Source organism: Lytechinus pictus, chromosome 15 (assembly GCF_037042905.1).
Source record: "Lytechinus pictus isolate F3 Inbred chromosome 15, Lp3.0, whole genome shotgun sequence".
Lineage (NCBI taxonomy): Eukaryota > Metazoa > Echinodermata > Echinoidea > Temnopleuroida > Toxopneustidae > Lytechinus > Lytechinus pictus.
The window spans coordinates 21,246,257-21,269,065 of record NC_087259.1 but is presented as its reverse complement, the minus strand read 5'-3'; the positions used below and the strand labels follow the sequence as shown (position 1 = coordinate 21,269,065).

General features: G+C 35.6%; 1 protein-coding gene across 1 annotated transcript; it reads left to right on the top strand.

Annotated features, from left to right (window-relative positions):
* Positions 1-2,534: 2,534 nt before the first annotated feature.
* LOC129277890 (protein GPR107-like) lies at positions 2,535-22,331 on the top strand. Its single transcript, XM_064109903.1, has 12 exons — positions 2,535-2,708; positions 3,470-3,570; positions 4,188-4,812; positions 5,910-6,002; positions 7,582-7,791; positions 9,129-9,202; positions 11,515-11,632; positions 12,330-12,504; positions 15,941-15,990; positions 16,800-16,847; positions 18,138-18,304; positions 18,730-22,331. The coding sequence occupies exons 1-12, from the start codon at positions 2,592-2,594 to the stop codon at positions 18,821-18,823; spliced, it is 1,872 nt and encodes a 623-aa protein (XP_063965973.1). The 5' UTR covers positions 2,535-2,591; the 3' UTR covers positions 18,824-22,331.
* Positions 22,332-22,809: the final 478 nt, after the last annotated feature.

The following is a 22,809-nucleotide window of genomic DNA, read 5'->3' as shown; positions in this document are numbered from 1 at the left end:
ATTAGAAAATAGAAGTCATATATATAATACATCGAAATGTTATGACCAAAGAAAAAACGATTGGGGATGTATATCGTTGGACTGTATTATTTGTAGGATATATTATGCCCTAAAGATAGGTCTATATAGGCAGTTTTGTCGTCAGTTTTGATAGATTCTTTGTTAATTTTAATTTTAATCCAGTGCGATTTACAATTTTGCTTTTCCATTTGCTTTCGCGCTCATATGTCATCTTTTTTGTCCTGTTCTGTGCTCATCCGTATACATGCCCCATAGGTACTGTACACGCATGGAAGGCTGCAAAGACCTATCGAGTAATGGCGGCCGGTCTCCGCGTAATCACAGCGATTTGACGAAGTACGCCCTCTAGCATTATTAGTATATATCTCTATGGTTAAATTAGACGTCTAGTCAAATTTACATTTATTTTTATTTTAATTATGTTTTATAAACTGAACTGATTCGCTGCTCGCCTGAAATGCTCATTAATATTAGCTCGATCTTTGGGGATATTGCTGTAGTCTGTAGACATGATCTAGCTGTGACAGTTAACTCTAGACTAGAGTTAAGTTTAAATTTTTTACCGGAATTAAAAAATCATAGTGAATCAATTTTAAGTTTGAAGCCAAGGATGAAATTTGTGGAAATATCATTTTGAAATTCCTTCTTCGCGTAGGCTTAAGGCTTACTAGGATTAATGATTTGTGTTCTTTATTAAATTGTATTCTCAAGTTCCAGTAGAGTAAGTGTATCAAAACTCATCAAAGTTTGTCCATATTAATATCGTGCAATTTTTCACCTCTTCTACTACTGAAAGTTCTACTACTAGCTTATTTTGTGTGTTGATACAGGCCAGGGATATGGGTGTGTGTGCTTACTGTGCAAAAACAATGTATGATGGGGGGGGGGGACCTAAAGCTACATATACACATTTTGTTTACAAATGATAAAAACTATCAAATTAATATTTTGAACAAATTATCTTTCACTAATTTGTGGTAAATATTCTAAAGATCTTTATCGGTAACCAAGAAGAAAAATCACAAAACCCACTAATAATATGAAAATCCCATTGTTTCCGGAACACCTCTTGATTACGCCACTCTATGTAGAAGGGGTCCTAAAGCTACGCACTCAATTTATCATGCAAAGAAATAGTGTTTCCTGTGCCTTAATTTGTAAAATATGTTCATACTATTACATGTATTGGGAAACATGAAATTAAAGTGAATATAACTCTAAAATTTCCAAATAGTTTTGGGTTTTCTATGAATTTAGTGCAGCCTCTGTAGAAAAATTGAATAGGAATCGTTTGTCACTCTGCACAGTTCCACAAGTACGCATTTTGCCATTGAAATTGCATGTGCGATGAGTGGTGTGTAGCTTTAGGACCCCCTACCATTTAAAGTTTTTTTTTAATCGTGAAAATGGGTGTGGAAAGATGTCACCAGCAGCACTGACATTGATAAACAGCAGTGAATGAATGGACTGGTGACTTATTTCACAATAATAATGCCCAAAGTTTGAGCAAAAATAAAATCTTTGAATCGAAAGAGAAAACACACCTTGGCCTGTCATTTTAATATTTTAGAGAGAAAAAAAAAGAAACTGCGCACCCTCTGTGCAAGTACTACCCAATCCTAGCACCGATGAGGTCAATACATCAGAGTATCGACCTCATAGGCAACAATAGCGCATATAAGGGGTGCTGCATTTGTAGAAAGTCAGCACCCATGGAAACACACAAATGCACACAATGATCGCGACAATGCTTGTGGGATGAATTGTCTGGTGATTTTTTTTTCCTTTTAGTTATGAACTTTCTTGAATGAATTAGTTTATTGCAGTTTAGATAGCACAAATTAAATCTAAGGTAAGAATTTTGATTAAATATAGATCTGTGGATCTTACACAATGGTGCTTGAAAGTCTGACTACCATGGCAGCTTTTTGTTGTTGACCTTATTAAGGTCCCAGTAGGACCGTCTGCACCATCCCGCTATTTCTGATCCAACAAATTATCCCGATCTGAACAATCTCGAGATTATTTGCAATGGAGACGCAATTATCGCGCTAGTTCGTAGGATTAATCTCGAGATTGCAATTGCAAGTCAACTTGCGATTATTTGCAAAATAGCAAGCTATTTTACGAATTATCGCGCTAATACGTAGGTGCAGACGCACTCGGGATTATTTATTCACGGCGTTAGACCATAATGCATCGATGCCTCGCTCGAGCAGGAATCGCTCTTCTTGCGATGGTGGAGACGGGGTTTCTTGAATCTCGAGATTAATCGCGAAGAGGGCCGATCGGGCTAAAATCTCGAGATTGAGCAAACTCGGGATGGTGCAGCACCGCCTAGTGTCCCCTTGAGTGGTACTACATGTAGGCCTATTGAGAGCCCTTTCAATGGTTCTTATTCTTTTTTTTTGGGGGGGGGGGTTCACTCTATTCTTCTGAACCCAATAACCCTCCATTACATGACTTATCCATTTCAGGACTAATTGTTGAACCATTGATTATTTTTCATATTCCAGGATGAACTGAGAAGAGACATCGAGATTACAAACTTTGGTCTTCTCCAAGGCGGGATGATCTCAATCAACGTTACAAACATGAGTTTTGCTGTACCAGAGACACAGAGTCCAAAGACATTGATTGGTTTCACATTAGACATGTCGGGAAGCTATGAGAGTGCATCTTATGCTGTGAGTAAAAGACCGGGGGATGTTTTCACAAAGAGTTCAATGTGACTCAGGGGATATTGCAAAAAAATATTATGCTTCAGTTTTACAATTGATTGATCACTTTTAATTAAGTAGCAAAGCAGATTACAATATGTAATTTAATGCGTAATCTGATCTTGATGGATATGCGGTAGTGGTGTCCCGTTTGCATGATCTGACCAATGCGGTGATGCGTTATATAACGGACACAACTTAAATTTAAGTGTGACTTAAAGTCAAACTTAAATCTTTATGAAACACCCCCGACAGAACGAGGGGGGTGGGTGTTTCAGAAAGATTTCAGTCTGACTTAAAAAACACACTTACATTCCTAGTTGTTTATGGTACATGTACATAACACACCACCTTATGTAATGATCAGGGGATGTGCACTACCCAGTATTTATCAATGAGATCACTGTGAACATATCATGACTTTCAGTTAGATTAAGAAATATGACAAAATATGAATAGATATGATTTCATATAATAAAATCCAAAAGAATAAGAGGGGGTATAATATCAACTTGCTCATTGCATATTTATAAAGGCACGCATAGAACTGTTTCACCAATGTAATGCACATCTTCAAAATGACATAATTTTGTTTTTCCTTATCTGAATTTGAAGACATTTTTATTGTTTCGTTTGTCCGATTTTGCTTTACTTGTCAAATTATATATTATTTTCAGCTTGGAGTACCCCTTTAATATTATATATTGCATCATTTTTTTCAATTTTAGGAAGACCACACCAATGGGAACTGTGTCCTGAAACCAGGAAGTGTTGGTAAAAATGATTCTGTAGCAACAATTTATTTAACTTTTAACTTTACAACCAAAAGGTAAGTTGGAAGTCATTGTCAGGAGCTGAAAATAATTCTCATCTTGTTATTCTTATCAACAAGAAATTATAAATCTTGATGAATGGTTCTAGAATTAGAAATTAAGTGCAGATGTAGTTTTAGCATTCTTGTAATACGAAGTATGCATTAGTTGATAAATACTATTAAAAATTAAATTCATTTAATTACAATAAAACATTCTGTATATGATACGATTGCATGAACACTTTAATTAAACTTGAGCAATTAAAGATTAAAATATAATATATATACAATATAAGATTAAAAAGGGCACACCAGTATAGGAATAGGATGATTTTCTAAAACCTAAAAAGCATTTGGGCTTTCCAATCAGGGTTCACTTTTTTAATAGTCAAAAGGCAACTTGTGGATATTGTATCTCTTTGCCCCACACCCTTCCTGAATCATTTCTGCAGAAAAGAGACTTGAAAAATACAATAAAAGTGTACATGTATAAAATGTATGTGAGACAAGTGGTAAAAATAAAAGGCAATACATACTTTCAATCACTAATATACCGGTGGTGATATCATGTGCTGAATGTTAAAAGTTCATTGTCCTTTTTATGTGTATACCTGTCTATTCTTTTTTCGAAGCCTGGAAGTGAACAGGTGGGGTAGAAATCTGAGGAATCTTCATGTAGTTCCGATGGTTGAGGGTAGAGACGTTTGCAGTGATGAAGAACCCCCTCCAGCCCCGAAGCAGCCTCCGGTCCCCCAACAGCCCCCAGGAGATGGGCAGAGTATGGCCAGAAGGAGGAGAGAGGTTTCCGATGGATCAAACCCTGCTGATGTCCAACCGGGGGATATAGTCCAGGAGCAGTCAGAAACTGGACCAAGTCCAGGGGATATAGACCAGGAGCAGTCAGAAACTGGACCAGGACCAAATCCGAGTGATAAAGACCAGGCGCCATTGGAAGAGGAAGCTGTGGCAAGTGCCCCTGAGGCAGGAGGGGAAAAGGCAGGTCCAGACCAGCCACAGGCTGGATCTGTAGATGGCCCACCTGAGTCTAAACCAGGACAAGGTAGTACTGCTCCACAGGCAGATGGAGTTCCACAGAGTGCAGGAGACACAGAATCAAATGGAGTGGCAGAGAATGCAGGAGACACAAATTCTGAAAATCAAGGTTCTTTAGTTCCACCTACCAGTGCACCAACCCATCTGATCAGACTGCCCACAGACATGGAGATGAAAAACAATATCTTATATATGAACACAAGTGTAAGTAGGATAAGGATTTTCTCATAAAGTATTTGCCTTTTCTGATTTTGAGAGATATCCTACAGAGAAGAAAAATAACATTATATGTGAATACAAGTGAAGATTTAATTGGAATCCGTATTTGCTCTCGTGCTTTGTTTGTTTTTTGTTGTTTCTAATAATTTTTATCAGACTAAATGTACCCAATGAAAAGGTGAGGAAAATGTTTATATGTAAGTAAAATTAAGTATTTTCCTTTGTAGTACTTTGCCTTTGATAATGAAATTGACAAGTTGACAAAAGGTCAAATGTTTGTTCAATCACTTGTTGTAATTTCTTTATTTCTGCATCAATTTTTATAACACTTGGTTCAAATGATCATCGGGCAATGCCACATGTGTGGTCTTGATGATGATAAGGTCAAAGGTCATCTAAGGGCCAAAGATCATATTGCATATTCTATGGAATGCGAAATCGGGCGAGACTCATGGTTAATCAGTGTGCATAATCATTCTTTGAAGTCACAATTGGAATGAGCATTGTGGCCCAGTGGATTAGTCTTTTTACTTTGAAACAGAGGGTTGTGGGTTCGAATCCCTGCCGTGGCGTAATCTCCTTCAGCAAGAAATTTATCCATATTGTGCTGCACTCAAGCCAGGCGAGGTCAATGGGTACCTGGAAGGAAGAAATTCCTTGAATGCTTGAGCACATAGGCAGCCCAGCTAAAGCCAGGGTAATAATAGCAGGGCACGCTGGGAGAACAGTTGTCAGAATTGAAATGGCTTCCCTGAGTAAATATACCTATATTATTATGATTAATGAGTTCATTTGTTGATTTTAGTGACTGCAATTCTCATTTGGCTAAGTGTTTTTCTTTATATTATTATTACAGGGCTATAATATGCTTTTATTTCTCAAAACAGATGAATCTTTATCCCTTTAGGGCTTTTATCCTGCCAGTGATTGTCAGCAAGCACATAATTGATCTCATAAAATGATAATTGAATATGATGATATTGATCATGAACTCTTATACATGAATATGAATAGTGGTGGCATTGCTATAATACACTTCTCGGCCTTTTCTGTTCTGATTATGTAATTCCCTTCCTTTGCAGTTTGTAGTTTGCATTCGAAACAAAAGTGAGCAGGGTCTATACAGCTTCTTCTATCACCATTGCTCAGCTAAGAGAACACCTGTAAATTTTTCTGTGAGTATTCTCTATTAAGGGTGTATTTATGCCTCCATTGTGGAGACAGAATCAGCATTTTCAAACGACGTTTCAGATTGCCGATCGTAAATGTGGTTCTGTTTTGGACTTATCACGCATGAAAACGCTGATTCTGGCCTGAAAAGTGGAAGCATAAACACGCCCTAAGTTACTTGCACTTGTATAGCCAATGAAACTTCCAAATTTCCAAACAAGGAAATCTATGCCAATAAGTGTGATGAGGCAAACTATCACTTTCCAGGGTAATTTTGATGTAGGTGTCTTTTGCTTCAGAAAGATTGCATCTGCATTCATATCAATGCGGTAATGGTAGTTTGTCTCATCCACTGATCCCAAAAGTTGATTATTTGCTTTATATTCCACATGGGAAATGATCTAATTATACAAAGAGAGGGGAATATTTCTTCACAGAAATGACACCTGTGGCCCGTAACACAAAGCTTAGCAATGATCGTAGAACGTTTTTCTACAATTGATTCCATTGGCTAGAATGTACAATCAATCGTAGAAATCAAACGTACGATTAATCGCTAACCTTTGTGTAACGGGACCCAGGACTGAAATACACATATGGCTAAATTATGCAAAGCTAAAAAAAAGTTCAATTTGTCTTGTCTTGGGTCATGCCCCTGTTTGCTTTGAGTGTGTAGATGTTTTTGCCTCAATTGTGTGCTTATAGGAAAGATAGTTCACAGGTCAAAAAACTTTTCCAAGATAGTGCATAGTGAAACACACCCTAATGAAGATAGTACTCAGTGCAATACACTTGCATTTTGTACATACTCCAGATAATAACATTTGTTGAGTCTCTAGTGATAAGATCTTTTTATTTGATTGATCAGCAAAAAGCAGAACACCACCTTGAGTTTGATTGGCAAATGTACAAGTGATCACATGATTCAGTTTTAACCAATCATATAGCATCATTCTATGTGTGTAGAATCTTAAAGAGTTTAATCTTACACTTATTTTCAAGGTGGGCAGTTTGAGACTATATTTAGTCAGTTTTCAATGTCCCTTATGCTACCAATACTAGAGAAGAATTCTAAAGCACAATACTGCAAAAGTACATCAATTTTTCTCATTTATTCGCTATAGATATTCTGTTTCTGTTTGTGGCAACTCCCGTAAGAACTCGACAGGACAGCATTTTGCTGGTGAACGCCAAGCTGGTATATAACCAATTACCTATGAAACATTTTACGTCTAGGTTAATCAGTCATAGTGGCTGACGTTATAGACGACAGATATCACTCTCGGGTCTTTTTATCAAAGTGGAGACAATGGCAGAGCTGGGATTCGAACTCACAACCTTGCGATTATGAGTCCAATGCTCTAACCACTGGACCACACGAATCATATTATAATGATTCATTGATATGGTTATTTCCAAAAGAGATGTGTCAAGTAATAAAAAAAAAATTTGGGTATGCTAGGAATTGCAGTTGCACAAATTACCTTTATAACTTGTACTTTCGATCTACATATATTTGCCATATACCCTAGATAATGATATTGATCGATTCTTCCCTGCTTCTTTGAAATTGGAATATCCTAGGTGTCAATCGTGGAGAAGAATGTTGGGCCTAACTACCTATCGGCAGGGGATATACCTCTCCCGACCCTCTATGCTACCATGTCGCTTCTCTTCCTATGCTCGGCTATCTACTGGATCTATTATCTGTGCCATCAAGAGATTGTCTTCAAGATCCATTACTTCATGTTCTTCTTGGCGCTGCTCAAATCACTTTCACTCATGTTTCATGCAGTGAGTATTGTACATGTCTATCCCTAAACTTCAAACTAAAGTATCTCCTTAGAAAACCAGTCAATTTGACTGAAGAGGGTTATCCAGCTATATGTGGAAAACTGACAAAAAAAAAATAAAAATAAATGATACTTTTGCAACTTGATTATATATTTCTTCCAAGATTCTTGCAGTGATTCATTAAATTCTAGCAGAAATTGAAGAATACTGAAAATGTTGGCTTGTATAAATTTCTGATGTACATGAAGCATAATTTACTTTATCTGATTTGAAGCAGTTTTAGAGTATAATTACTAAACTCTTTAAATTGGCAACATTGGAAATTTATAATCGCTATGAATTATTCAGTTCGATTCACATTGTATCCATTTTCTAAAACTGGACAAGATGGAAAAATATGATTTTGCCTATTTGAGGGCCAAAAGGTTTTACACAAATCCAGTGACCATGTTAATAATTCACACAGCATTTCGGCCGTCAGATGGTAAAACGGTCTATCTTGAAAACGTTGTTCTGAGAAAAATGACTTTAAAGTTTAGAGGTTTGAGCTTTTTTATGAGACAGAAATAATGCATTTTACGCAATGGGAAAAGAAGAAGCACAATAAACACTAAAAACTGATTGGGGTTTTAATTATGAAATAAATGAGATTTTTGTGTAGATAAACTGTTTAACCACAGCACATGTAAACACTCATACTACACATCATAAGAGTGTAAAATGGTCTATCTTCTTTATAGACCATTTTACCATCTTACCCCAATGCACAACATTCTTCAGCGATTTTCGAGATAGACCGTTTTACCATCTGACGGCCGTGTGACGTGGCGGTAAATTGGTCTAACTCGAAGATAGACCGTTTTACCATCTGACAGCGATGATTAAAAAATTTCAAGTAAGAAGGTTAAAAGGTTTATGTAAAAGATCGTTTTACCTCCAAACGATATTTATACCGACAATGGTCTAACTCAAAGATAGACCATTTTACCATCAAATCTGTAGGAAAAATACAAAAAAGTTTCAAGATAACGGAAATTATCTCTAAATCAAGATATGGGATTTTCTCGATAGCACCATTGAAGAGCGCCCTCACATTACAAGGAAGGTGAATTTACCTCAAAAAGTCAAATTTTCGAGTTAGACCGTTTTACCATCTGACGGCCGATTTATGAAATAAGATCTTTACAAACTGGAACAGGACGAATGCATTCATGATGACATTAAGGAATTTTCATTTGCTGATCGTCAGCTTGATGCCATCCTGACGCATTGCATTTCAACTTTAGTTGAATGAGATGAGTTACGTTGTCTACTTTCCTCTTGTTTTCTTTTTCAAGGTGGATTACCACTATATTGCCCACGATGGTAGACCTATGCAAGCCTTTGAAATCCTCTTCTACATCACATATTTGTAAGTTATTGTTGTTAGTGTAATCTGTTCTTTTTAAAAAGTGACCAGTTGAAGAAAAAAAAACATTTTGTATCCACTGGGTCTACTACTTGTAGCAGATGGTCTCATTCTGAGATCCTACAACAACATCATGTTTATATCTTCACAGTCCACTCTTACTTTGGTCAAATGACCCATTTGGTCCAACTGTCACTTGATCTAACTGTCATTTAGTCTAATGCTCAGATGGTTTTATTTCTGCTTTGTGTGTTCAGTTCAACTAGTGGTATATATCAAGTGGTGTTCGACCATATGGATATTAGACAAATTTGGTATATTGTCGTGTTTGGGAACGGTAATATGTACAGTGTATACATAGGGAAGCTGAAATGATGAAGTCTGATGAAAGTTATTTGCCGTTCAAAATCACAGGGTATTTAATAATCAATTATCAGCTACAGTTTACAATTCAAAGTACATGAAGATTCAGATAAAGCAGGATTAGAAATAATTTTGAAGTATAAGATTAAGATTCTGAAGTTATAATAATATTGGATGGATGTCTAAGATGAGTGTGGGTCTGGTATTCTCTCTCTAATAACTCAAGAAGTCTTGTTTATATCATTAGTTTTGGGGGTGTAACAATTTAAGGTGGGAGGAATCTGAACTTGCTCTGATTGGTCTACGGGTAACTGTCTATCAAACTTTCTTTGTTATAAGGGGTGTGGTGATGCTCTGTGCAAGTGACTAGGGCTGGAAGTGCGAGTCAAAACTTTTGTTCCTTGAAGTTAAGTGACGTCACTCAGGGTTGGTCTTTTATGGTCAGGGTTTAAGAGTTAAATGGTGTTGGGGGTTTTGGAATTCTTAGATGACATATGGGGGAGTTTGTAAACAAGTGAAGGTGAATCCTTATCTAGCTCGGTTATCTTTTGAATTATCAGTGAATTGATAATGCCCTGTGATTTTGAACGGCAAATAACTTTCATCAAACTTCATCATTTATGATCATTTAATCTTCCCTATATATACCGTAAGTAACGGTGTATTAACCGCACCTTTTTCTCGGCGGGATATAAGCAAAAGTCGGGGGTGCGGTTTATCCACGGTGACGGGTCTGAGCCCACCCGCGTAAACCCTCCCGAACATGTAAGAAGTCTGCCACTTCACAACACATCGAGTGGCCGGGCGTAGCCGCCCAGGGCAATGTCGTTTAGAGGGGTATGAGCCGCGGGTAATGGGAAGCGATTATTATGATCTTAATCAAATAGTGTCCATAACAAATGCACCCACCTTCATGACACTAATTTCGACTTTATTCTCGATTCAAAGCAGCGAAGTTCCCTGGCTAAGTTCAAAGAGACGCCAAGCATTCTCGGTAATAATTTGTCACAGCTGAGCAAGAGCCGAGAGCTAGCTTGCGTTGTATTGTGGTTTTAGTGCGACTTAAGCTGGCGCTATTCATTTTAACCCCTCAAAGTCCCGTTTCGCGCCAGCTTATTTTTTTCTTTCCTGTTTGCTTTTCATAAGATACCACGTATGAGAGAGACGGCACGAAGCCGTAAAACAACTGGAAAAAATGCCAATTTCTTTATTTTGTAGATGAATTGATCAAGAACAGTAGATTTCCGCATACCGGTAATCTCTTTGAATACTTTGAAATCTTTAACTTAGTTTTTGTTTCTTCGTACCTCAAATATGCATGTAAATGTGAGAAGGATTTTTTTTTTTTTTTTTTTTTTAGTCCAAAGTTGGGGGTGCGGTTAATACACCGTTACTTACGGTACACTGTATATACATGTATTACCGATCCCAAACACAACAATATGGTATAATGCTAATAACACCACTGTTCTGTTCTGTGGATGAACTGATTGTAGATGAAATAGGATGAGACCAAATTAAAAGAAGACAAAGTGGGAGTAGAACAAGAGGCAATACATCAATATCAAATAAATAAAAATATCCCAACACATGCTGTGACAAGGTTTAATGTAACAGTATCATTCATTTAAACAATATTAAGTGAAATCATTTCTTTAATCCTAAAAAACCTCAAAATCACAGTTTTTACAGGGACATTTGCTAATTTCTAACTTCGTTCATCCATCTTGTTTATTTCTGATACAGTGAGATTACATGTTGAATAACAGGCCTGCATTTGATGCGACTTGTCTTGTATTGAAAATTCAAATTTATACACCTACCTCTCTGTGTTAACCACCTTCATGGAATTTGAGATTTCCTTGATTAAATATTAAAATGATGAAATGTTGGGTGGGAGTTATATAAAGGTATTACTGTATTTTGTTTGTTTGTCTGTTTGTCATTTACAGAACGAAGGGTGCTCTGTTATTTGGAACCATTGTACTCATTGGATCCGGCTGGGCCTTCATAAAACCGATTCTCTCGGATCAAGATAAAAAACTTTTCTGGATTGTTATCCCCCTACAAGTGAGTACTGCAATCTTAATGCTAGAATTATATCAAAAAGAAACTTGAAAGAGGTTTATATACTGAATATTATATACTTGAATCCTTCCAGGGGTTCATTTCATGAAGAGTTTTATCCAATGAAAATCACTGATCATTTGCTCTCAGCCAATCAGATGCAGGGATTTCCGGTAGCTTATTACATCTGTCCATAAACATCACTGATGAAACTCTTCATGAAAAACATCCCTGTTTATTTTCTGTAGAACCGTGGCAATGTACATCTAGCATTGGAATCTGTTGGTTCATAATCAGAAGACAGGGGTGTTTCACAAAAGGTTTCGTCAATTATTTTCAATGACATATGTTATAAGCTACTGTAAATCCTGGCATCTGTTTAGCTGAGAGCAATCTTGTTTGTAAAATTAAAGGACAAACCTTTACCACTCTACCAATGAGCATAATCTAATATTACTTACATTCAATGATATTTTGGTGACTCTTCGCTTCAAACATATGTTATTTCTTAGTTCTTACTATATGTTGTTATCTACAAATGTAACTCTCTATTTTGTCATGTAAATATTAGTCTTGCATGGTAAAAAATAAAACAAATAAACAAATAAATGCCACCGAGCCATCAAAACCCAGTTATTTATTTATTTGCACAGGTTCACATGATATTAATATTCTATGCTTTCATGTCTACTTGCCATAGATTCTTGCCAATGTTGCGTACATCATTACCGACACGTCCGAGGAAGGAGAAGCACAGTATTCCACCTGGAAGGTGATGTTTGTTACTGTAGATATTATCTGCTGCGGTGCTATCTTATACCCTGTCATATGGTCCATACGTCATCTGCAGGATGCTGCTCAGACAGACGGCAAAGGTAAGAAAACTTTATATGACACCTAGATAGATCCATATCATTTGATTCGTTGGTTGATATCGATCATTCAGTCTATTTTATAATGACATCATCATCCGTGCAATTTTGGATCCGTTCGATTCATCCATTGTACACTAGTCAAGACCACCGGCACTACATGTAAAAACAATCCTGTTTGCAGTGTGTAATACAGTTACATGTATGTATACGATAATCAACTTTTGCATCCAAATTTGTAAATTTCAAATGATGTATTAATCCTTTTTTGTTATATAACACAAATAATGAATCTTCTCTTCATTTGTGCAATGGACAGAATACTCATTTGGTAAAAGACATTATGATCAATTCATCTTTCTCCTCATGAAATACTCTGTCCATTTCACTCATAAACAATCATTATTTGTATACTATCATCCTCTTCAATGATACGTCTTGGTCTATTGGGTCTGACTCCCTATACTCTCAAACAGAGGATCTTGGGTTTGAATCCTAGCCATGACGTGTTTTCCTTCAGCAAGAAAATTGTCCATACTGTGCTCCAAAGTTCAAAGTTTGTCTTTATTCATCCAAATCGGAATTTTGTTTCGTTCACTACTTCAAGTTGAAAAAACACCATCTAAATACCATATTAAACATACAGTATTATTATTATTACATAAAATACACAGTTCATGTGAATGGGTACCTGGCAAAATTAATTCCTTGAATGCACTGAACACTGCCAAAAAAAGTGGTAGCTAGAGCTAACGTCAGGTTCTTTGTATTGTCATGCAAAAATCGTTCTAAATCCAGCTATTAGTATTATTATTATAATTTTACTATTACAAGGCAGTCTGTCTTTCACTTTCATAAGGAGATTTGCTGGCAATTGAAAAGTACTAAAATCTATAAAATACAGTTTGATATTGAGGCTCAGTCAAATCAAACTGTCAAATTGAAACAAACCAAACAAAAGGCACTCTCTTTTGAGTTTTCTATTTTCAGGGAGTAGATTATAATTCACTAACATCAGACTTTGTGAGATACACTGATAATGTATGTAATACAGCTAGATATATAGGTTCAGCACAATGACATTGTTCAATCAAAACAAATCACACAAATTTTACGCTGTCTTGAGTATTTATATGGAGTAGATTGTAATATGTAGGCACCAGACTTTATGAAAAGCTCTTGGACTTCATAGTATAGACACATCATAAGGGTTCAGCCAAGTATTATTACTATGTCTGCATAACAGTGAACATAGAGGGCACGATGTTCAACTCCTCTCATTCTAGTATGCAAATTTTTGTATTAAGCCCTCATATTTGCCGCACCATCATAGCATTGCACTTGCAGACTCTCCAGATCCAATCCAAGTTTTGTCATCACATCTTTCAACAAGTGAAAAAGGACTTCCCTGTATGTTGAGGGTGTAGTCCATATACCAATGTATTGCTCCTTTGTGACTCTTGTCTGTTCACACACATATCGGACACACATGGAAACTTGTTCCTCACGGGACAGGTCTAGTGTCTCATCTATGATTATCGCCTATGGTCCTGAAGCTTTGATCTCCCTTTTGATTATACTTTGCATCTGTGCTCCAATTATATATCAATGATCTCATTCTGTATGTTCGGCTAGTGTATGTTACTGATCTTTTCAAGAAAGATTGGAGTTGTTCATTGTCATGAAAATGAAGAATAGCTCCAGGAAGTACCTTTTATTTTCTGAAGATCCTCCTTCAAAGTGGAAGAGTTTGCTTTCCTAGGAAAGCAATGAATATCTTTAGATGTTCCAAGCTTCAAGTGTGCCTGAGGTGCGTTTGTCATCTGATAATTGGGCAATCGACTTAGGGTTTTTTTGCAATGAGACAAATCTGCACATTGCATCCTTGTGCGTTGTACCAGTTGCATCACTTGTATGATCTTCGAATTTCTGTATTGCCCTTTCCTGCTATACCCGCCGAAAATTCATGCCTTATTCATGTTAATACTCTATTCCAAATTCATCTGACTAGCACAGTACACTCATATTTGCCACATCATCATAGCATTGCGCTCGCAGACTCCCCAGATCCAATCCAAGTTTTGTCGTCACAAAACAAGTGAAAAAGGACTTCCCTGTATGTTGAGGGTGTAATCCGTAGACGAATGTATCGCTCCTTTGTGACTCCTGTCTGTTCACACACATATCGGACACACATGGAAACTTGTTCCTCACGGGAGAGTTCTTGTGTCTCATCTATGATTATCGCGTATGGTCCTGAAACTTTGATCTCACTTTTGATAATATACTTTGCATCTGTGCTCCAACTATATATCAATGATCTCATTCTGTATGTTCGGCTGGTGTATGTTACTGATCTTTTCAAGAAAGATTGGAGTTGTTCGTTGTCATGAAAATGGAGAATCGCTCCAGGAAATAACCTATATTGGCTGAGGTTTCTCCCTCATGTTGTCCTCAAAGTGGAAGGGTTTGCTTTCATAGGAAAGCAATGAATCTGCTTATTGTCTTTCCAAGCTTCAAATGTGCCTGAGGTGCATTTTTCATTTGATAGTTGGCCAACTGAATTTGGTTTTGTTTTGCAATGGGATGAGTCTGCACATGGCATCCTTGTGAGTTGTACCGTTTGCATGATCTTTGAACTTCTTCATGACCTTTTTCCAGTTGTCCGATTTGCTACGGACAAACTCCTTCTTACCCTTTCCTGGTATACTTGCTGGAAAATCATGCCTTATTCTTGTAGATGATTTATTCCAAACACATCTGACTGGTATGCTGCTCTTAGCAGAAGCTACTTTCTTTCCTGCACTAAATGTAGTGACAGGAAGTTTCTGCAGTTTAGGTTGATAGGGACCTTCCTCCAATAAAGATTGCTGTTGACCATGGAAAGGGTCTCAAGGACTGCATTCTTTTTGTTGACATACCTCCTTCTCTTTTGATGACAGAACTTTCTTCCTCTTCATCCCTAGTGCTAATTTGAGAAGTAGATGGAGTGTCTTTTGGGGTTGGACTAGTTGGTGTGTTATTGTGGGGTTAAAGAAAAAAAAATGTCAAAGCTAGTTGTTTTGTTTTCTTTGAATTCTTGCACAGAGTAACTACATATAGCTCACTTCCCTCTGATCACACCATTTCACAAATTTAGTGTTTGATTTAATATGCAGTGACAAATGTTAAAGACTTCTCCAAAACAATTAAAAGATAACACAACGTAAAGTATATTACACACTGTAAAATATACAAAAGTATGCAGCCACATAAATAAGATGTGAGCAAGTTTAACTTCATTTAGGAATGATGGCAGGATTATCTAATTTTTTCCTTGCAAAACAATAAAATTGGGGAGGAAGGGGGACACAAGCCCCCCCCCCCCTCCTAGTTTGATGTGCCACTGTACCTCGCCTTACGAAATTTCTCCTTTTTATTATTTTCTTCTCTTTTACAGCAGCCATAAGTCTGGTGAAATTGAAGCTCTTTAGATCATATTATGTTTTGGTAAGTGTCAAGATCAATTTTATTCCCCAAACACTGTACATGCTATAGCTGGGTCCTGCTTCATAAAGCTTATTGTCACATATAGGCAAGAATTCTATGACAAACTTTCTCACAGCCAAGCAAAGGACATAATTGTGAGAGTTTATAACTGGAACCATTTGTTTGTCATTAATTACATGTTTTATGAAACAGGACCCAGAGCCATGATTTGTTATTAATAGGTTAACAACAGATCTCTAGTTCCAACAGATATCTTAGACACATCAGTGCTCATGATGTTATTCATAAAGCGTTATAATTATGTTAACTTTTTTGTATTAAAGGGTCACGGCACAACAGGCTAATAATACAGGTTTCTGTGATAGTTACCATAATGGTTAAGTTATTATAATCATAATTTTTTATGACCTTTCCCATTTGGATAATACATTGTGGATCGTAATGATATGACTGATTTGGTGTTTAGCAAGATAACTAATATTGTGTAAAAAAACTGGTGGTATTTGAAAAAAATGTATTACTAGTTTTTGATGAAAAATGTCAGATATCAATCTTTTTTTTTTTTGCATGTGTGCTAGGAAACCTAAGATTTTGTAGTATTTTATGGTAAATGTGTGATGATATTGTTACAAGTATGATGTGTGGTACAATGAATCTGTTCTCAATAAAAGATTTAATCAGCTATATCAATCTCTATTACTTTGCTACAAGCAAATTTTGAATTTATTGATTAGATTCATTACCTACAATTTTAAATGGATAATCTTTATGTACATGTACATGTATGATACATTTTCTTTTCATTGCAGGTGGTGTGCTACATCTATTTTTCCAGAATAGTTGTTTATATCTTAAAGGTAAGATTGATATTTCCTTATATGTGGACTTAACTTAACACCTTAAAGTCACGCATAATAATATTTATGACTTACAGTTTTTAAAGGTCAAGTCCACCCCAGAAAATTGTGATTTGAATTGATAGAGAAAAATCAAACAAACATAACACTGCACATTTCATCGAAATCGGATGTAAAATAAGAAAGTTAGGACATTTTTAAGTTTCGCTTATATTTCACAAAACAGTTAAATGCACAACTCAGCAATATGCAAATGAGAGAGTCGATGATGTCCATCACTCACTATTTCTTTTGTTTTTTATTGTTTGAATTATACAATATTTCAATTTTTACAGATTTGACAATAAAGACCAACTTAACTTAACCATAAACTGTTAAAATAATGGTAATTCTACATGTTCAGGAGAAATAAAACTTTGTTTCACATGACAAGGAGGAGAAAATAAGAATATTTCATATGATAAAATACAAAAGAAATATTGAGTGGGTGACGTCATCAGTCTGCCAATTTGCATACCGACCAGGATGTGCATATAACTGTTTTGTGAAATTAAGCGAAACTTTGAAATGTCATAACTTTCTTATTTTACATCCGATTTTGATAAAATTTTCAGTGTTTTGCTTGTTGGAATTTTCTCCTTTTTTCAAATCAACTTTTTGTTGGGATGGACTTGTCCTTTAAAGCAAAGTTTGAGTTCTGGAATAGAAATCTAATTTTGATAGGAAATAGTTAGAAGCAATCCTTGAATAGGAATATATCATACTCCAGAATGCTTATTAGAACAACAAAAGTTTAAATAAAATAATACATGCTTTCTTGAAGTTATGTTAATTTCATTACCGCATGCTTTTCCCAGGGGAACTAACATGGATAACAACATATGGGACCCTACTATAAACATTTTCGTAAGTCAAAAAGGGGCCTAAGCTTTCGATCCTAGCAGAATCTTTGTCGGAGGCAAAATGACCATAAACATTTTCAGCAATTTATCACATCTACATTTGCTCAATACTGTAATTATACATGTTCCTGAAAAATTGTTTGGCAGATATCATTTTTTTGAAAATTCTGTGTTGGGTTTGTTCAATTCTGTGAACACTTTAGTTTTAGTTGTAACTAGTACCAGAGTTTATCTTTAAAGCTAAATTTTCTGGCCATGATATGAAATACATGTGCCACCCTGCTATAAACGATAAATCACATTAATGTTAGACTGTTTTATTTTTTAATCCTGTTACAGTACTTCTACATTTAATTTATGTTGCCAATTTGACTTTGATCCCAACTAGGTAACAATGCCTTTCCAATTCATGTGGTTGGATGAGTTCTTCTTTGAATTGGCAACCTATGTCTTCTACGTGGTGACTGCATACAAGTTCAGGCCCGGTACCGATAATCCCTACCTTCAACTCCCCTCTGATGATGAAGATGAAGATGAGATAGAGATGGAGGAGGTGTAAGTATATTATATTACTTTTTAAATTCATAACTTCATATGGGTTTGTTGAAAGTGGGCTGCTTGAACCTACACCCTATGGGCCCTGTAACATAATATAAATTTGATATTTGAAATTCACATTTTTACCTGTCTTGCAATGATTTTGAAATTATGCTTAATTGTATCATTAATTATCTATAAATTCCATAAAGTAATCATACTTATGTATCTCTAATTCCCATTTTCCCATATTTTGCTTAACTTTTTGAACTGCTCAAATATTGATAATTCAAGCTCATTTCAACATTTACATAAAATGGAAGTGATTTGTGTGTGTGATGAATACATAAAGTACATAATGATTCAATTTGTATTTGTGTCATGATAAAATACATGTATGAGTATTTATGTATTTGTGTATTATAATATATATTTTTTGATAGATTGACAGAAACTGGCCTTTCAGAGGGTCTAATAAGGCATTCTGGCAATGCTACATCCAGGGTCAAACAACGTGAGACTAACCATAGTGCATAGACAAGGAAGCAACTTGATAAGATAAGCTACTGTAGGTCAGAAGAGTAAACACACTGCATAGACAAAGGAGCAACTTGACAAGATAGACAACTATAGGTCAGAAAAAAATAACCACACCATAAAGACAGAGGAGCAGCTTTACAAGCCAGGCAACTGTACATGTAGGTCAGGAAAGAATAACCACACCACATAGATAAAGGAGCAACTTGACAAGATAGGTCAGTTTAGATTGAGAAAAAGTTTTGTAATCTTTTTCCAGTAAATAGGAAGTCCCAGGTTTTATTTGAACATACAAGCTTATTGTGTTGTCACAAGCAAAATGAACATTATGAAGGAGCGACTTAACAAGATAGGCTACTATAGGTCAACAAAGATTTATGAAATCCTTTTTGATACAAGGCACAAAAAGTCCCTGATTGTGACACAACATTTGCTCCTGCGACATTTGCTCCGGTCTTGATATCTCAGATGGCATAGGTTTAGACATAGGATTGTAAGAGAGTTTTTTAGTTCAGAATAATGTAAAGGTAAGGATTAGGGTTTATTTATTTTTGGAGGTTAGGTTTAACGTTTCGCTTGACTTGTAGATTTTTCACCGGAGCAAATGTCATGGAACTGGTTGCACATCCTGAATGTGTCTCAAGAAAAGGAGAAATTATACTGTTTAACAAAGTCACAATAAAAATTATCTGCTGCATGAAGTACCTACCAAAGTTTCAGCTCTGTTGCATTATAAGTTGTTTTTATAACTTTGCCATCCATCGGTATTACATGTATTCCTTGATTTTGATTGGCTCTTCAGCATGTAGTTGAAAATGTTAACTTTTATGCAACTGGGTCCTGAATCACTTTTAGCTGCATTGTATAGTGAAAATCCTGCTGAGTTTTATTTTCCTACACAGTACATCTTTTCAAGCTGTTTAAAACCTTATGACTTGTTTCATAAAATTTATTATTAATGGCAAGTTATAAGCTGCTGTTATAAACTTATGAAATAGTGCAATATGATTGGTTGAGAACAAATTGTTCATGAGATTTCTCACCTCTGTTATAAATAAAGTTTTTATGATACACGGCCTGGAGAGTGTTTCACAAAGATTTAAGTATGACTTCAGTCGCACTCAAATGCCGACACGTACATGATATGCGACATGCAATCTTATTGATAGATACACAGTAGTGTGCATTCATGACACAATTTGACCAATGCGGTCAAGCCTTTCATACCGTACGCAACTCGGTATTTAAGTGCAACTCTAAGTCATACTTAAAAATCTTTGTGAAACACCCCCTAGATGTGTTTTCATCTTTTCTCATTCTCTTGTATCTGAAAAATGAATATCAATTTCTCAACAACGACAAAAAAAAGTTAGATATTGCAAGTTCTTGTAGATTTGGTGACACTTGTGCTTCATGGTCTTTATGTCCATTCTATTGCACATGATCTATTTCAGGTCCACCTATAATAACTTTCAGACAAGTTTTTTTTATATAGCTTATTTTGTCTCACAATACTTTTTAGTATCTTGTTTCCTTTCACTCAAAATCTTTTCAAAAAGTCAAAGTGCTTTGGTGTGCCAGATACCACAGTGTTCATTATTCAAATCCATATAAAGAAGTCAATGTCCTTGGGTTTACCATTTAATGTGTGTTACAAAGGGGCGGGGGGGGGGGGGTAATCTGAGGATGGTTTCATGAAAGTTTTTAGCACTGTCCAGTTTTCATTATCCAATAGTTACCATAGTAACAATCAGACAAATGTGTTCCTTGGCCAATCAAAACCAATGAAAGTTGTCAGATGACAAATTATGAAACGCATCTTTGATAACCCAATGGACCGGATGTGAAATGGGCATCAAAAGACAGTGCAAGATATCAGAGTTTAAAGAAAACCCAGATATATGTGTGTAGTCAGGACATCTTACTTTCATTGTATCAAGAGAAGAATTCAGAACATAAATTCCATGGTAAATTTTGGTATTTATCGAAAGTAGATCGGATTTGTGCCAAATGAAAAGCTATGGTATTTGAAAATTAAGATAAATATTCTTTGTTTTTATGCCATGAAGTTATTGCTGTATGTTATATTTATTGAGAGTAGAAGCTATTAGAAGTTATTGTAAATTTATAGGGTTATAGGATTTTGGGTTTTTTTATGGGTCATAGGATGAAATATGAATATTGCATGATCCCGCAATACTCCCATTTGCTCAAACAAAAAATTCTGAGTTCAATCTCTGCCTGTTGTAGACCTTTAAAATGCATGTTCGAAGAGTTTCCTTTCTCGCCAAAGTATTTTTTTAATGATTGTTTTGTGGGTTTTTGTTCTTCTGCTTTGATTGAAATTCTGCTTATTATTTCATATCACAAAATAATCTATTCCAAATGGATAATCATCCTTAAATTATTATTTTAATTTAATGCATTGTAAGTATTGTATATTGAGGAATAATTTATGAGTTTTTGTGTATTTATGATTCTTGCCATTCAGTGGTCTTTTATGATTTCTATTAAGGTGAAAAGTTTGAATGTTGTTTTGTCGCACCATGTCTGAGCAAGCATATGATAAATGAGCATGCCGTATAATATAATCAGCAGTGTAATATATGACACTCATAAAAGTATCAAATTTATTTAAGTGCCATTAAAAAGAACAATCTGGCCAACTTTGTGAAACAAAGTCTTTTCTCTTATAAGTATACATGTTGGGCGGAACAGATTCAATGTTATATTGGGTACGTAACAATGGTTGGCAAAACTTGTAAATATATGACCCTGGATTTTTTTCTCCAAAGACACCCTCTGTTGTTGATTTTCGACTGGAAATTATGCAGATGATTTGAGATTGATAAGGTTTTATTTATTTATTTTTTTGTGCTAAAAGCAATGATTCTGTTGGAGCTATCTTCGTTAGATCTCGTCATAGAAGCATTGCTCAACTTATGTGGGCATCAGCTTTCATTGAGAATGGTTTATTGCTGACCCCAGACTTTGTGAAATGCATTGGAAATACATGTAGCAGAGACATCTTGGGGGGAAAGCAAACTCAGTGTCCCAATAAGAAATTCTTTGGCCAAGCCTATTTTGCTTAGGCTTTGGGTGGCTGTGGGGTCAGGGAAAGTGAGCTTATGACTTTTTCATATTAAAGGCAATAGGTGGATTTGCATTGACATCTGTACTGATTAAAGGCCACCGCACACCTTCCGATTGGTGTGCAACCCAATTTTTTAATAAAATGCAGTAGAATTTGATGCGAATATAGACATTGAACATCTACTCTATAAAGTTCTAAATCATCATACAAATACTTGTTCAAATTTGTGATTATGCTACCAGCCTTATTAGAATAAAAGCAAGTTGAACATGGAGTCAGAATGATGTCATAACAGTCGTACCACTGGCTACAATTTGAAACTCATTTGGCCTAAACTCCAAAATAAAGACTTTCAATCGTCCAAAATTGTTATATTAGTATTCTTACAATTAATTTCATTTCATTCTCACTTTTGAGAAAATAAGCAAAATGTGATTTGTTCCAAAATCAGAACGTTGACCAGTCGTAAGGTGTGCATTGCCTTTAATCATCTGAATGGTATCGATTCCCCATGAAAACTGACAATATGCCTTTAACTTAAATATTGTTTTACATTGATTAATCTCCTTTGAAAATTCAATTTGCAATGCATGATCATTTCTGAAAATGAGTATTAGATGTTTCACACAATTCCCTGTTCAAGAGTGCGAGTGAAATATGTGTGTGTTTTGTTTGTACATCTATCCCTCGAATGGTCCTGCTTTGTTTCGATTTGAAAATTTGTTGATAAGCGAGCTTACATCGGTATTTATCTAATGAGTATGCACAAAATTGATATATATTTTTACACAGCATAACTGAATTCATATGATGAATTTGTAAAGGTTGTTATCTATTGAATGGTAATATATGGTATTTGCAAGGCACATAAATATCACTGGAATTTATAGAG